The following is a 16,562-nucleotide window of genomic DNA, read 5'->3' on the forward strand; positions in this document are numbered from 1 at the left end:
GGAGCGGGGCGGAGAGGGAGCGGGGCGGAGAGGGAGCGGGGCGGAGAGGGAGCGGGGCGGAGAGGGAGCGGGGCGGAGAGGGAGAGGGGCGGAGAGGGAGAGGGGCGGAGAGGGAGAGGGGCGGAGAGGGAGAGGGGCGGAGAGGGAGAGGGGCGGAGAGGGAGAGGGACGGACACAGACAGAGAGAGAAAGAGAGAGAGACAGAGACAGACAGAGAGAGAGTGTGAGGATGGAGAGAGAGACAGAGAGAGAACGTTAGAGAGTGAGCGCAGCAATGGGTCCCAATCTTTTTTGAATCAAATTGTGCTCAGCTTGAAAAAACACTGGAATAATTCTCACCCTGATCTCAGCCCCGCGACATCCCCCCTCCCCCGAAATCCCCCCCTCCCCCGAAATCCCCCCCTCCCCCGAAATCCCCCCTCCCCCGAAATCCCCCCTCCCCCGAAATCCCCCCCTCGCCCCTCCCCCCGAAATCCCCCCCTCGCCCCGACATCCTCAGCTGGTGAATCAGTCCTCCTCCATGTTGAGCACCACTTGGAGGAAGCACTGAGGGTAGCAAGGGCACAGAATGTACAATGGGTGGGGGACTTCAATGTCCATCACCAAGAGTGGCTCGGCAGCACCACTACTGACCGAGCTGGCCGAGTCCTGAAGGACATAGCTGCTAGACTGGGCCTGCGGCAGGTGGTGAGCAAACCAACACGAGGGAAAAACTTACTTGACCTCGTCCTCACCAATCTACCTGTCGCAAATGCATCTGTCCATGACAGTATTGGTAGGAGTGACCACCGCACAGTCCTCGTGGAGACGAAGTCCCGTCTTCGCACTGAGGACACCGTCCAACGTGTTGTGTGGCACTACCACCATGCTAAATGGGATAGATTCAGAACAGATCTAGCAGCTCAAAACTGGGCATCCATGAGGCGCTGTGGGCCATCAGCAGCAGCGGAATTGTATTCCAGCACAATCTGTAACCTCATGGCCCGGCATATTCCTCACTCTACCATTACCAACAAGCCAGGGGATCATCGCTGGTTCAATGAGGAGTGCAGAAGAGCATGCCAGGAGCAGCACCAGGCGTACCTAAAAATGAGGTGCCAACCTGGTGAAGCTACAACTCAGGACTACATGCGTGCTAAACAGCGGAAGCAACATGCTATGGACAGAGCTAAGCGATTCCACAACCAACGGATCAGATCAAAGCTCTGCAGTCCTGCCACATCCAGTCGTGAATGGTGGTGGACAATTAAACAACTAACGGGAGGAGGAGGCTCTGCAAACATCCCCATCCTCAATGATGGCAGAGTCCAGCACCTGAGTGCAAAAGACAAGGCTGAAGCGTTTGCAACCATCTTCAGCCAGAAGTGCCGAGTGGATGATCCATCTCAGCCTCCTCCCGATATCCCCACCATCACGGAAGCCAGTCTTCGGCCAATTCGATTCACTCCATGTGATATCAAGAAACGGCTGAGTGCACTGGATACAGCAAAGGCTATGGGCCCCGACAACATCCCAGCTGTAGTGCTGAAGGCTTGTGCTCCAGAACTAGCTGCGCCTCTAGCCAAGCAGTTCCAGTACAGCTACAACACTGGCATCTACCCGACAATGTGGAAAATTGCCCGGGTATGTCCTGTCCACAAAAAGCAGGACAAATCCAATCCGGCCAATTACCGCCCCATCAGTCTACTCTCAATCATCAGCAAAGTGATGGAAGGTGTCGTCGACAGTGCTATCAAGCGGCACTTACTCACCAATAACCTGCTCACCGATGCTCAGTTTGGGTTCCGCCAGGACCACTCGGCTCCAGACCTCATTACAGCCTTGGTCCAAACATGGACAAAAGAGCTGAATTCCAGAGGTGAGGTGAGAGTGACTGCCCTTGACATCAAGGCAGCATTTGACCGAGTGTGGCACCAAGGAGCCCTTGTAAAATTGAAGTCAATGGGAATCAGGGGGGAAAACTCTCCAGTGGCTGGAGTCACACCTGGCACAAAGGAAGATGGTAGTGGTTGTTGGAGGCCAATCATCTCAGCCCCAGGGCATTGCTGCAGGAGTTCCTCAGGGCAGTGTCCTCGGCCCAACCATCTTCAGCTGCTTCATCAATGACCTTCCCTCCATCATAAGGTCAGAAATGGGGCTGTTCGTTGATGATTGCACAGTGTTCAGTTCCATTCGCAACCCCTCAGATAATGAAGCAGTCCGAGCCCGCAGACAGCAAGACCTGGACAACATCCAGGCTTGGGCTGATAAGGGGCAAGTAACATTTGCGCCAGATAAGTGCCAGGCAATGACCATCTCCAACAAGAGAGAGTCTAACCACCTCCCCTTGACATTCAACGGCATTACCATCGCCGAATCCCCCACCATCAACATCCTGGGGGTCACCATTGACCAGAAACTTAACTGGACCAGCCATATAAATACTGTGGTTACAAGAGCAGGTCAGAGGCTGGGTATTCTGCGGCGAGTGACTCACCTCCTGACTCCCCAAAGCCTTTCCACCATCTACAAGGCACAAGTCAGGAGTGTGATGGAATACTCTCCACTTGCCTGGATGAGTGCAGCTCCAACAACACTCAAGAAGCTCGACACCATCCAGGACAAAGCAGCCCGCTTGATTGGCACCCCATCCACCACCCTAAACATTCACTCCCTACACCACCGGCGCACTGTGGCTGCAGTGTGTACCATCCACAGGATGCACTGCAGCAACTCGCCACGGCTTCTCCGACAGCACCTCCCAAACCCGCGACCTCTACCACCTAGAAGGACAAGAGCAGCAGGCACATGGGAACAACACCACCTGCACGTTCCCCTCCGAGTCACACACCATCCCGACTTGGAAATATATCGGCCGTTCCTTCATCGTCGCTGGGTCAAAATCCTGGAACTCCCTTCCTAACAGCACTGTGGGAGAACCGTCACCACACGGGCTGCAGCGGTTCAAGAAGGCGGCTCACCACCACCTTCTCAAGGGGCAATTAGGGATGGGCAATAAATGCCGGCCTCGCCAGCGACACCCACATCCCATGAACAAATAAAAAAAAAAATCCCCCCTCACCCCGACATCCTCCCCTCACCCCGACATCCCCCCTCACCCCGAAATCCCTCCTCACCCCGACATTTCCCCCTCCCCCGACATCCCCCCTCACCCCGACATTTCCCCCTCCCCCGAAATCCCCCTCACCCCGACATCCCCCCTCACCCCGACATCCCCCCTCACCCCGACATTTCCCCCTCCCCCGAAATCCCCCTCACCCCGACATCCCCCCTCACCCCGACATCCCCCCTTCACCCCGACATTTCCCCCTCCCCCGAAATCCCCCTCACCCCGACATCCCCCCTCACCCCGACATCCCCCCTCACCCGACATTTCCCCCTCCCCCGAAATCCCCCCTCATCCCGACATTTCCCCTCCCCCGACATTTCCCCCCCACCCCCCCCTCCCCCCTCCCCCCCCCTCCCCCCCTCCCCCCCCCCTCCCCCCTCCCGGACGTACCTGGACGGGGATTCCCAGCCTCTTGACGATGGCCTCCGCCTTGGCCTTGAAGTCCTGGGGGCGAAGCCTCCCACGGCTGATCCCCCTCTGATTGGTGAAGAAGACGATCTGAAGCCAATCGACAGCCGGGGCAAAGGGGTCAGACCTCGCTTAAAGGGACAGGCACCAGATCCACCGCAGGATCACCCACCCCACCCCACCCCCGTTCCATTCCCCCCCTCCCCCCCCCCCCCCCCGCAATCCGCTAACCCAGCCCCCCCCAGCGACGGACCCCACGTGCCTCAGTGCCGCACTCGATGAGGCCTGCGATCCCGAGCGATCGGGAGGCCTTCAATTCGCGTTTGGCCGTTGGGTCCGGACTGCGCTCACGGCCCTCAAACGTCCGGTGCAGAGCCGCCGCCGCCGCCCCCACACCTGAAACCTCCGGAGTGACCGTCCACTCGTGTGCGAGCCGATCGACCGGGGGGAGCGTCGCGGCCCAGCCCGATCCCCGTCCTCGGCCGCGCTTTCCAGCAGGAGGGACGCCAAGTCGAAGGAGGGGGACTCCCCCCGCCCAGGAGACGCCGAGTGTACAGAGGGGGATCCCGCCCAGGAGAGACGCCAAGTGTACAGAGGGGGATCTCCCCCCCCAGGAGAGACGCCGAGTGTAGAGAGGGGTCCCCCCCAGGAGAGACGCCGAGTATACAGAGGGATCCCCCCCAGGAGAGACGCCAAGTGTACAGAGGGGTCCCCCCAGGAGAGACGCCGAGTATACAGAGGGATCCCCCCCAGGAGAGACGCCAAGTGTACAGAGGGGTCCCCCCAGGAGAGACGCCGAGGATACAGAGGGGGATCCCCCCAGGAGAGACGCCGAGTATACAGAGGGGGATCCCCCCAGGAGAGACGCCGAGTGTACAGAGGAGTCCCCCCCAGGAGAGACGCCGAGTGTAGAGAGGGGTCCCCCCCAGGAGAGACGCCTAGTGTACAGAGGGGGATCTCCCCCCCAGGAGAGACGCCAAGTGTACAGAGGGGGATCTCCCCCCCAGGAGAGACGCCTAGTGTACAGAGGGGGATCCCCCCAGGAGAGACGCCGAGTGTACAAAGGGGTCCCCCCCAGGAGAGACGCCGAGTATACAGAGGGGTCCCCTCCAGGAGAGACACCGAGTGTAGAGAGGGGGATCCCCCCGAGGAGAGACGCCGAGTGTACAGAGGGGGATCCCCCCGAGGAGAGACGCTGAGTGTACAGAGGGGGATCCCCCCGAGGAGAGACGCCGAGTGTAGAGAGGGGTCCCCCCCAGGAGAGACGCCGAGTGTACAGAGGGGGATCCCCCCGAGGAGAGACGCCGAGTGTACAGAGGGGGATCCCCCCCAGGAGAGACGCCTAGTGTACAGAGGGGGATCCCCCCCAGGAGAGACGCCGAGTGTACAGAGGGGGATCCCCCCCAGGAGAGACGCCTAGTGTACAGAGGGGGATCCCCCCCAGGAGAGACGCCGAGTGTACAGAGGGGTCCCCCCAGGAGAGACGCCGAGTGTACAGAGGGGTCCCCCCAGGAGAGACGCCGAGTGTACAGAGGGGTCCCCCCAGGAGAGACGCCGAGTGTACAGAGGGGGATCCCCCCAGGAGAGACGCCGAGTGTAGAGAGGGGTCCCCCCCAGGAGAGATGCCGAGTGTACAGAGGGGGATCCCCCCAGGAGGGACGCCGAGTGTACAGAGGGGTCCCCCCAGGAGAGACGCCGAGTGTACAGAGGGGGATCCCCCCAGGAGAGACGCCGAGTGTACAGAGGGGGATCCCCCCAGGAGAGACGCCGAGTGTAGAGAGGGATCCCCCCAGGAGAGACGCCGAGTGTACAGAGGGGGATCCCCCCAGGAGAGACGCCCCCAACAAGGGAACCCCCCACCCCCCAACCAGTGGGCAGATGTCCCTGAAGAGGTTTCAGACACGAGGATCCCCTCCTTCAGCAGAAGTCCTCACCTTGTAGTCCTCCTGGAGGAGCGCCTTCAATTTCCTGGGAATTTCAGGATACAGGATTCTGGCAGGAAGGAAACACACCAGGATTTTACACGTCAGGGAATCAAGGCTCGGGGAATCAGAGAGGGGCTGACTGTATCTCCACTGGTGTTAATCCCCCTCACTCACTCTCACTCAGTAACCCCTCTCCCCCCAGCGCCCTGTGTTACTGACTGTATCTCTACTGATGTTAATCCCTCTCCCTCACACTCTCTCTCAGTAACCCCTCTCCCCCAGCGTCCTGTGTTACTGACTGTATCTCTACTGATGTTAATCCCTCTCCCTCACACTGTCACTCAGTAACCCCTCTCCCCCCAGCGCCCTGTGTCACTGACTGTATCTCTACTGATGTTAATCCCTCTCCCTCACACTGTCACTCAGTAACCCCTCTCCCCCAGCGCCCTGTGTTACTGACTGTATCTCTACAGATGTTAATCCCCCTCCCTCACACTGTCACTCAGTAACCCCTCTCCCCCAGCGCCCTGTGTCACTGACTGTATCTCTACTGATGTTAATCCCTCTCCCTCACACTGTCACTCAGTAACCCCTCTCCCCCAGCGCCCTGTGTTACTGACTGTATCTCTACTGATGTTAATCCCTCTCCCTCACACTGTCACTCAGTAACCCCTCTCCCCCCAGCGCCCTGTGTTACTGACTGTATCTCTACTGATGTTAATCCCCCTCCCTCACACTCTCACTCAGTAACCCCTCTCCCCCCAGCGCCCTGTGTCACTGACTGTATCTCTACTGATGTTAATCCCTCTCCCTCACACTGTCACTCAGTAACCCCTCTCCCCCAGCGCCCTGTGTTACTGACTGTATCTCGACTGATGTTAATCCCTCTCCCTCACACTGTCACTCAGTAACCCCTCTCCCCCAGCGCCCTGTGTTACTGACTGTATCTCGACTGATGTTAATCCCTCTCCCTCACACTGTCACTCAGTAACCCCTCTCCCCCCAGCGCCCTGTGTCACTGACTGTATCTCTACTGATGTTAATCCCCCTCACTCACACTCTCACTCAGTAACCCCTCTCCCCCCAGCGCCCTGTGTTACTGACTGTATCTCGACTGATGTTAATCCCTCTCCCTCACACTGTCTCTCAGTAACCCCTCTCCCCCCAGCGCCCTGTGTTACTGACTGTATCTCTACTGATGTTAATCCCTCTCCCTCACACTGTCTCTCAGTAACCCCTCTCCCCCAGCGCCCTGTGTTACTGACTGTATCTCGACTGATGTTAATCCCTCTCCCTCACACTGTCACTCAGTAACCCCTCTCCCCCCAGCGCCCTGTGTCACTGACTGTATCTCCACTGATGTTAATCCCCCTCCCTCACACTCTCTCTCAGTAACCCCTCTCCCCCAGCGCCCTGTGTTACTGACTGTATCTCGACTGATGTTAATCCCTCTCCCTCACACTGTCACTCAGTAACCCCTCTCCCCCAGCGCCCTGTGTTACTGACTGTATCTCTACTGATGTTAATCCCTCTCCCTCACACTGTCACTCAGTAACCCCTCTCCCCCAGCGCCCTGTGTTACTGACTGTATCTCTACTGATGTTAATCCCCCTCCCTCACACTCTCTCTCAGTAACCCCTCTCCCCCCAGCGCCCTGTGTTACTGACTGTATCTCGACTGATGTTAATCCCTCTCCCTCACACTGTCACTCAGTAACCCCTCTCCCCCAGCGCCCTGTGTCACTGACTGTATCTCTACTGATGTTAATCCAGCTCCCTCTGTCTCAAACCTCAATTTACCTCCAATCATCTAGTCCTGTTGGGAACACTTTTCCTGATTTTGTGGTGATAATGGTCCCATCAATATCGAACCCAGCAATCTGCAGCAAGGCAAGAGAAAATATACACAACTTTCATCAAACATTACTGGCCCCCGGGTATCTGTTATTCTATATATAAACCCCCCGAACCCCTCGATTGGATTCCAGTCTGTAACTCACTCCCGGGTATCTGTTATTCTATATATAAACCCCCCGAACCCCTCGATTAGATTCCAGTCTGTAACTCACTCCCGGGTATCTGTTATTCAAAATATAAACCCCCCGAACCCCTCGATTAGATTCCAGCCTGTAACTCACTCCCGGGTATCTGTTATTCTATATATAAACCCCCCGAACCCCTCGATTAGATTCCAGTCTGTAACTCATTCCCGGGTATCTGTTATTCTATATATAAACCCCCCGAACCCCTCGATTAGATTCCAGTCTGTAACTCACTCCCGGGTATCTGTTATTCTATATATAAACCCCCCGAACCCCTCGATTAGATTCCAGTCTGTAACTCATTCCCGGGTATCTGTTATTCAAAATATAAACCCCCCGAACCCCTCGATTAGATTCCAGCCTGTAACTCACTCCCGGGTATCTGTTATTCTATATATAAACCCCCCGAACCCCTCGATTAGATTCCAGTCTGTAACTCATTCCCGGGTATCTGTTATTCTATATATAAACCCCCCGAACCCCTCGATTAGATTCCAGTCTGTAACTCACTCCCGGGTATCTGTTATTCTATATATAAACCCTCCGAACCCCTCGATTAGATTCCAGTCTGTAACTCACTCCCGGGTATGTTATTCTATATATGAACCCCCCCGAACCCCTCGATTAGATTCCAGCCTGTAACTCACTCCCGGGTATCTGTTATTCTATATATAAACCCCCCGAACCCCTCGATTAGATTCCAGTCTGTAACTCACTCCCGGGTATCTGATATTCTATATATAAACCCCCCGAACCTCTCGATTAGATTCCAGTCTGTAACTCACTCCCGGGTATCTGTTATTCTATATATAAACCCTCCGAACCCCTCGATTAGATTCCAGTCTGTAACTCACTCCCGGGTATGTTATTCTATATATGAACCCCCCCAAACCCCTCGATTAGATTCCAGCCTGTAACTCACTCCCGGGTGTCTGTTATTCTATATATAAACCCCCCGAACCCCTCGATTAGATTCCAGTCTGTAACTCACTCCCGGGTATCTGTTATTCTATATATAAACCCCCCGAACCCCTCGATTAGATTCCAGCCTGTAACTCACTCCCGGGTATCTGTTATTCTATATATAAACCCCCCGAACCCCTCGATTAGATTCCAGCCTGTAACTCACTCCCGGGTATCTGTTATTCTATATATAAACCCCCCGAACCCCTCGATTAGATTCCAGTCTGTAACTCACTCCCGGGTATCTGTTATTCTATATATAAACCCCCCGAACCCCTCGATTAGATTCCAGTCTGTAACTCACTCCCGGGTATGTTATTCTATATATGAACCCCCCGAACCCCTCGATTAGACTCCTTCACCTTTGACCCTGCTCGCACGCCCTTCATGGTGAAGACCAGGAGTTTGCTCTCTTCCGTCCAGACGTCCCGAGGCCACAGCTGACCCCCGACCTCCGGAGCCGGACTCCGCCTGGCCCGCGCTGCCTCCTGCAGTCGCTGGAACTTCTCGGCCACGGCTGCTTCCTCCTCGTCTCCCGAGCTGCCCCCGTCGTTCCGAGTCTCCGCCCGCGGCCTCTTACGCGAGGGGGCTGAGGGGTCTTCGGGCTCCCCCTGGGGTCTCTCGCCCCCCTCCGCTCGCTCGCTCGGAGCCGAGAAGTCGGCGATCTGCCCGCGGGGTTTGGCGGCCGACGTCGACCCGACGGGCTCCCGGGCCGGCGGGTGTCCGAAGCGCACGGCGTGAGGGTAGAGGCCGTTCACCACGTACAGCGTCTCCCCTTCCTTCAGAGTCGCCTCCGCGCCCGGCTCCAGACCCCGGTCCCCGATGGAGCTCGGGTTCATCCCCAGCTGGAACACAACGAAGACGTGAGAGAGACAGAGGCGGAGGGAGAGCGCGCGCGGGAGGCGGAGGGAGAGCCCGCGCGGGAGGCGGAGGGAGAGCGCCCGCGGGAGGCGGAGGGCGAGCGCCCGCGAGTTCGTGCCTTCAAACATCGTCGTGGAGAATAAAGTAAAACACATCAGAATCACCGCCACAGGGAGGCGCTCACACACGTGTCCTGGGTAACTGCGGCCCGACTTTGGAACGAATCCCCCCTCCCCCACAGGGAGTACTCCGTGTCGCGAGGAAGGGAGAAGGGGAGGGATACATACGGTAAAAACGGCCCCCAACCCCGCCCTGTGCTCTTACCTGCTTCACACAGACTGCCTTCTTTTCGTAATCGGCCACCAGCTCCACTGTCGGAGAAAGCACAGCAAGGTCACGGCTCTCAGCGGTGTCTGACCCCCTGTCCCATCCCGTCTCCCCCCATCAGAGAGAAAGAGAGAGCGAGAGCGAGAGCGAGAGCGAGAGCGAGAGAGCGAGCACGAGAGAGAGAGCGAGCACGAGAGAGAGAGCGAGCACGAGAGAGAGAGCGAGCACGAGAGAGAGAGCGAGCACGAGAGAGAGAGCGAGCACGAGAGAGAGAGCGAGCACGAGAGAGAGAGCGAGCACGAGAGAGAGAGCGAGCACGAGAGAGAGAGCGAGCACGAGAGAGAGCGAGCACGAGAGAGAGCGAGAACGAGAGAGAGCGAGAACGAGAGAGAGCGAGAACGAGAGCGAGCGCGAGAGAGAGCGAGCACGAGAGAGAGCGAGCACGAGAGAGAGCGAGCACGAGAGAGAGAGCGAGAACGAGAGAGAGAGCGAGAACGAGAGAGAGAGCGAGAACGAGAGAGAGCGAGAACGAGAGAGAGCGAGAACGAGAGAGAGCGAGCACGAGAGAGAGAACGAGAGAGAGAACGAGAACGAGAGAGCGAGAACGAGAGAGAGCGAGAACGAGAGAGAGCGAGAACGAGAGAGAGCGAGAACGAGAGAGAGCGAGAACGAGCGAGAACGAGAGAGAGCGAGAACGAGAGAGAACGAGAGAGAGCGAGAACGAGAGAGAACGAGAGAGAGCGAGAACGAGAGAGAGCGAGAACGAGAGAGAGCGAGAACGAGAGAGAGCGAGAACGAGAGAGAGCGAGAACGAGAGAGAGCGAGAACGAGAGAGCGAGAACGAGAGAGCGAGAACGAGAGCGAGAACGAGAGAGAGCGAGAACGAGAGAGAGCGAGAACGAGAGAGCGCGAGAGAGAGCGAGCGCGAGAGAGAGCGAGCGCGAGAGAGAGCGAGCGCGAGAGAGAGCGAGCGCGAGAGAGAGCGAGCGCGAGAGAGAGCGAGCGCGAGAGAGAGCGCGCGCGAGAGAGAGCGCGCGCGAGAGAGAGCGAGAACGAGAGAGAGCGAGAACGAGAGAGAGAGAGAAAGAGAACGAGAGAGAGCGAGCACGAGAGCGAGAGCGAGAACGAGAGAGAGCGAGAACGAGAGAGAGCGAGAACGAGAGAGAGCGAGAACGAGAGAGAGCGAGAACGAGAGAGAGCGAGAACGAGAGAGAGAGAGAACGAGAGAGAGAGAGAACGAGAGAGAGAGAGAACGAGAGAGAGAACGAGAGAGAGCGAGCATGAGAGCGAGAGCGAGAGCGAGAGCGAGCGAGCGCGAGAGAGCGAGCGCGAGAGAGAGCGAGCGCGAGAGAGAGCGAGCGCGAGAGAGAGCGAGCGCGAGAGAGAGCGAGAACGAGAGAGCGAGAACGAGAACGAGAGAGAGCGAGAACGAGAACGAGAGAGAGCGAGAACGAGAGAGAGCGAGAACGAGAGAGAGAACGAGAGCGAGCACGAGAGCGAGCACGAGAGCGAGCACGAGAGAGAGAACGAGAGAGAGAGAACGAGAGAGAGAGAACGAGAGCGAGAACGAGAGCGAGAACGAGAGAGAGAGAACGAGAGCGAGAGAACGAGAGAGAGCGAGAGAACGAGAGAGAGCGAGCACGAGAGAGAGCGAGCACGAGAGAGAGCGAGCACGAGAGAGAGCGAGCACGAGAGAGAGCGAGCACGAGAGAGAGCGAGCACGAGAGAGAGCGAGCACGAGAGAGAGCGAGAACGAGAGCGAGAACGAGAGAGAGCGAGAAGGAGAGAGAGCGAGCACGAGAGAGAGCGAGAACGAGAGAGAGCGAGAACGAGAGAGAGCGAGCACGAGAGAGAGCGAGCACGAGAGAGAGCGAGCACGAGAGAGAGCGAGCACGAGAGAGCGAGAACGAGCGAGCACGAGAGAGAGCGAGCACGAGAGAGCGAGAACGAGAGAGAGCGAGCACGAGAGAGAGCGAGCGAGAACAAGCGAGAACGAGCACGTGAGAGCGAGAACGAGAGAGCGAGAAAGAAAGGAAAAAAAAAAGAGGGGAGACCCTTCAACCCTCAGTCTGGGGATGGATCTGACCCCAGGACCCCAAGGGCGAAAGGTCAGTGTCTGGATTTGACCCCAGAGTGTTGAAGGGTCAGTGTCTGGATTTGACCCCAGAGGGTTGAAAGGTCACTGCACCCCTTCCAGAACGACCCTCCCCCACCCCTGCTCCTACCTTGCCGCCTTCCGCACTTTCTGTCGGTGATGCGTGTGTCTGGACCCCGTCCCAGAATCACAGGCAAGTTTTCCGGAAGCGGAATGGGGTCATGCATCCCATCCTTGCTGACGATGAGGCATTCCATTGCCATGGTAACCCCGTCAGAGGTCACGCTGCCTTCCACACGGCCTGAGATCGCAGCTGAACGGGTCCCCTGTTTGAACAGAAACAGTTTCACATCCAGAACACAGCGGGTAAAAAGGGGAACGATTCACTCCTGTCTGGGGCTGGACGGCCCCGTGTGTGTCTCAGTCTCAGCTCCTGTACATTGTACAGTACACAGTGAGTAAAAGGGAACGATTCACTCCTGTCTGGGACTGTACAGCCCCGTGTGTGTCTCAGTCTCAGCTCCTGTACATTGTACAGTACACAGTGGGTAAAAGGGAACGATTCACTCCTGTCTGGGACTGTACGGCCCGTGTGTGTCTCAGTCTCAGCTCCTGTACATTGTACAGTACACAGTGGGTAAAAGGGAACGATTCACTCCTGTCTGGGACTGTACGGCCCGTGTGTGTCTCAGTCTCAGCTCCTGTACATTGTACAGTACACAGTGGGTAAAAGGGAACGATTCACTCCTGTCTGGGACTGTACGGCCCCGTGTGTGTCTCAGTCTCAGCTCCTGTACATTGTACAGTACACAGTGGGTAAAAGGGAACGATTCACTCCTGTCTGGGACTGTACGGCCCGTGTGTGTCTCAGTATCAGCTCCTGTACATTGTACAGTACACAGTGGGTAAAAGGGAACGATTCACTCCTGTCTGGGACTGTACGGCCCCGTGTGTGTCTCAGTCTCAGCTCCTGTACATTGTACAGTACACAGCGGGTAAAAGGGAACGATTCACTCCTGTCTGGGACTGTACGGCCCGTGTGTGTCTCAGTGTCAGCTCCTGTACATTGTACAGTACACGCAGTGGGTAAAAGGGAACGATTCACTCCTGTCTGGGACTGTACGGCCCCGTGTGTGTCTCAGTCTCAGCTCCTGTACATTGTACAGTACACAGTGGGTAAAAGGGAACGATTCACTCCTGTCTGGGACTGTACGGCCCGTGTGTGTCTCAGTCTCAGCTCCTGTACATTGTACAGTACACAGTGGGTAAAAGGGAACGATTCACTCCTGTCTGGGACTGTACGGCCCGTCTGTGTCTCAGTCTCAGCTCCTGTACATTGTACAGTACACAGTGGGTAAAAGGGGAACGATTCACTCCTGTCTGGGGCTGGACGGCCCGTGTGTGTCTCAGTCTCAGCTCCTGTACATTGTACAGTACACAGTGGGTAAAAGGGAACGATTCACTCCTGTCTGGGGCTGGACGGCCCCGTGTGTGTCTCAGTCTCAGGTCCTGTACATTGTACAGTACACAGTGGGTAAAAGGGAACGATTCACTCCCGACTGGGACTGTACGGCCCGTGTGTCTCTCAATCTCAGCTCCTGTACGGCCCGTGTGTGTCTCAGTCTCAACTCCTGTACATAGAATCCTAAAATCTTACAGCACAGAAGGAGGCCATTCGGCCCGTCGTGCCTGTGCCAGCCCTTTAGAAGAGCTATCCAATTAGTCCCACTCCCCTGCTCTTTCCTGCAAATTCTTCCTTTTCAAGCATATATCCAAGTCCCTTTTGACAGTTACGCGCTGCGTAAAAATGTTTCCTCATCTCCCCCCTCTGGCTCTTTCACCGATCGCCTTAAATCCGTGTCCTCTGGTTACCGACCCTCCTGCCCCCTGGAAACGGTTTCTCCTTATTGACTCTCTCAAAACCCTTCCTGATTTTGAACCCCTCGATCAAATCTCCCCTTAACCTTCTCTGCTCTGAGGAGAACAACCCCAGCTTCTCCAGTCTCTCCACATCACTGAAGTCCCTCGTCCCTGGAACCATTCTAGTAAATCTCCTCCGCACCCTCTCTAAGGCCTTGACATCCTTCCTAAAGTGCAGGGCCCAGAATTGGACCCAATACTCCAGCTGGGGCCTGACCAGTGTTTTATAAAGGTTTAGCATAACTTCCTTCCTTGCCTGGACACACTACATTTTTAGTTATAATGTAAATAATTTCTTCCTTCTCGTGGCACCTTTCACCACCTCGGGACGTCACAAAGCTTTACAGCCAGTGAAGTACATTTTGAAGTGTGGTCCCTGTTGTAATGTAGGAAACACGGCAGCCGATTTGCGCACAGCAAGATCCCACAAACAGCGATGTGATAAATGACCCGGATCATCTGTTTTTAGGCGTTGATTGTGGGGTAAATATTGGCCCCAGGACACCGAGGAGAACCCCCCCACCCCGTCCCCCTGCTCTTCTCCCAATCGTGGCCCCGGCATAAGAACGTAAGAAATAGGAAGCAGGAGTAGGCCATTCAGCCCCTCGAGCCTGCTCCGCCATTTAATAAGATCATGGCTGATCTTCGACCTCAACTCCACTTTCCCGCCCGATCCCCCAAAAATCTATCGATCTCAGCCTTGAATATACTCAACGACTGAGCATCCACAGCCCTCTGGGGTAGAGAATTCCAAAGATTCACAACCCTCTGAGTGAAGAAATTCCTCCTCATCTCAGTCTTGAATGTCCGACCCCTTATCCTGAGACTACGCCCCCTGGTTCTAGACTCTCCAGACAGGGGGAAACAGCCTCTCAGCATCTACCCTGTCGAGCCCCCTCTCAGAATCTTATATGTTTCAATGAGATCACCTCTCATTCTTCGAAACTCCAGAGAGTATCGGCCCATTCTACTCAATCTCTCCTCACAGGACAACCCTCTCATCCCAGGAATCGATCTGGTGAACCTTCGTTGCACCGCCTCTAAGGCAAGTCTATCCTTCCTTAGATAAGGAGACCAAAACTGTACACAGTGCTCCAGGTGAGGTCTCACCAAAACCCTGTACAATTGTCGCAAGAATTCCTTACTCTTATACTCCAACCCCCTTGCATGCCATTTGAATTCCTGATTGTTTGCTGTACCTGCATGTTAACTTTCTGTGTTTCGTGTACAAGGTCACCCAAATCCCTCTGAACACCAACATTTAATAGTCTCTCACCTTTTAAAAAATATTCTGTTTTTCTATTCTTCCTACCAAAGTGAATAACCTCACATTTCCCCACATTATACTCCATCTGCCACCTTCTTGCCCACTCACTTAACCTGTCTATATCCCTTTGCAGACTCTTTGTGTCCTCCTCACAGCTTACTTTCCCACCTAGCTTTGTATCGTCAGCAAACTTGGATACATTGCACTCGGTCCCTTCATCTAAGTCATTGATATAGATTGTAAATAGCTGAGGCCCGAGCACTGATCCCTGCGGTACCCCACTAGTTACAGCCTGCCAACCCGAGAATGACCCGTTTATCCCTACTCTCTGTTTTCTGTCTGTTAACCAATCCTCTATCCATGCTAATATATTAGCCCCAACCCCATGAGTCCTTATCTTGTGTAGCAACCTTTTATGTGGCACCTTATCAAATGCCTTTTGAAAATCCAAATATACTACATCTACTGGTCCCCCTTTATCTACCCTGCTAGTTACATCCTCAAAAAACTCTAATAAATTTATCAAACACTATTCCCCTTTCATAAAACCGTGTTGACTCTGCCTGATCATATTATGATTTTCTAAGTGCCCTGTTACCACGTCCTTAATAATGGATTCTAGCATTTTCCCGACGACTGATGTCAGGCTAACTGGCCTGTAGTTCCCTGTTTTCTCTCTCCCTCCTCTCTCGAATATCGGGGTTACATTTGCTACCTTCCAATCCACGGGGACCGTTCAAGAATCCAGGGAATTTTGGAAGATCACAACCAATGCATCCACTATCTCTGCAGCCACCTCTTGTCGAACCCTCGGATGTCGGCCATCAGGTCCGGGGGATCTATTGGCTTTTAGTCCCATTAATTTCTCCAGGACTTTTTCTTTACTGATATTAATTACTTTAAGTTCCTCACTCTCATTATCCCCTTGGTTCCCCACTATTTCTGGTATTTTTTTATGTCTTCTACTGTGAAGACAGATACAAAATATTTGTTTCATGTCTCGGCCATTTCCTGATTCCCCATTATAATTTCTCCTGTCTCAGCCTCGAAGGGACCCACGTTTACTTTCGCTACTCTCTTCCTTGTTACATACTTGTAGAAGCTCTTACAATGATTTTATATTTCTTGCTAGTTTACTCTCAGATTCTATTTTCTCCCTATTTACCGAGCTTTTGGTCACCTGTCCTGATATCTCATGTGGCTCGGGGTCTGATTTTGTTTGATAATCGCTCCTGTGAAGCGCCTTGGGGACGTTTTACGATGTGAAAGGTGCTTTATAAAGGCAAGTTATTCCCACTGGGAATGTGAACCTGGGAATTGAGACCTGGGAATGTTAAACTGGCAAAGTCAAGTGGCCTGTAGTGGTGTGAAGATGCAGGCGTTCATAGAATCATAGAAAGGTTACAGCGTGGAAGGCGGCCATTTGGCCCATCAAGCCCGTGCTGGCTCTCTGCAAGAGCAATCCAGTTAGTCCCATTCCCCCTGCCCTTTCCCCGTAGCCCTGCAAATTTTATCCCTTCAAGTATTTATCCAGTTCCCTTTTGAAGGCCATGATTGAATCTGCCTCCACCACCCCCTCGGGCAGTGTATTCCAGATCAGAACCACTCGCTGGGTGAAATAGTTTATCCTCATGTTGCCTTTGGTT

General features: G+C 55.0%; 1 protein-coding gene across 1 annotated transcript in view; it reads right to left on the reverse strand.

The window, feature by feature from the left end:
• Positions 1-16,562, reverse strand: part of pnkp (polynucleotide kinase 3'-phosphatase) — a gene marked incomplete at its 3' end in the record, with an annotated part of 42,641 nt that overhangs the window by 16,780 nt on the left and 9,299 nt on the right. The window contains exons 2-7 of the mRNA XM_067976935.1: positions 11,860-12,055; positions 9,632-9,678; positions 8,809-9,291; positions 7,242-7,321; positions 5,452-5,509; positions 3,500-3,607 (exon numbers count right to left, since the gene is read on the reverse strand). Coding sequence (XP_067833036.1) covers positions 3,500-3,607; positions 5,452-5,509; positions 7,242-7,321; positions 8,809-9,291; positions 9,632-9,678; positions 11,860-11,992 — 909 coding nt within the window. The remainder of the gene's footprint in view (positions 1-3,499; positions 3,608-5,451; positions 5,510-7,241; positions 7,322-8,808; positions 9,292-9,631; positions 9,679-11,859; positions 12,056-16,562) is intronic.

This window comes from Heptranchias perlo, unplaced genomic scaffold, assembly GCF_035084215.1.
Source record: "Heptranchias perlo isolate sHepPer1 unplaced genomic scaffold, sHepPer1.hap1 HAP1_SCAFFOLD_1138, whole genome shotgun sequence".
Taxonomy (NCBI): Eukaryota; Metazoa; Chordata; class Chondrichthyes; order Hexanchiformes; family Hexanchidae; genus Heptranchias; species Heptranchias perlo.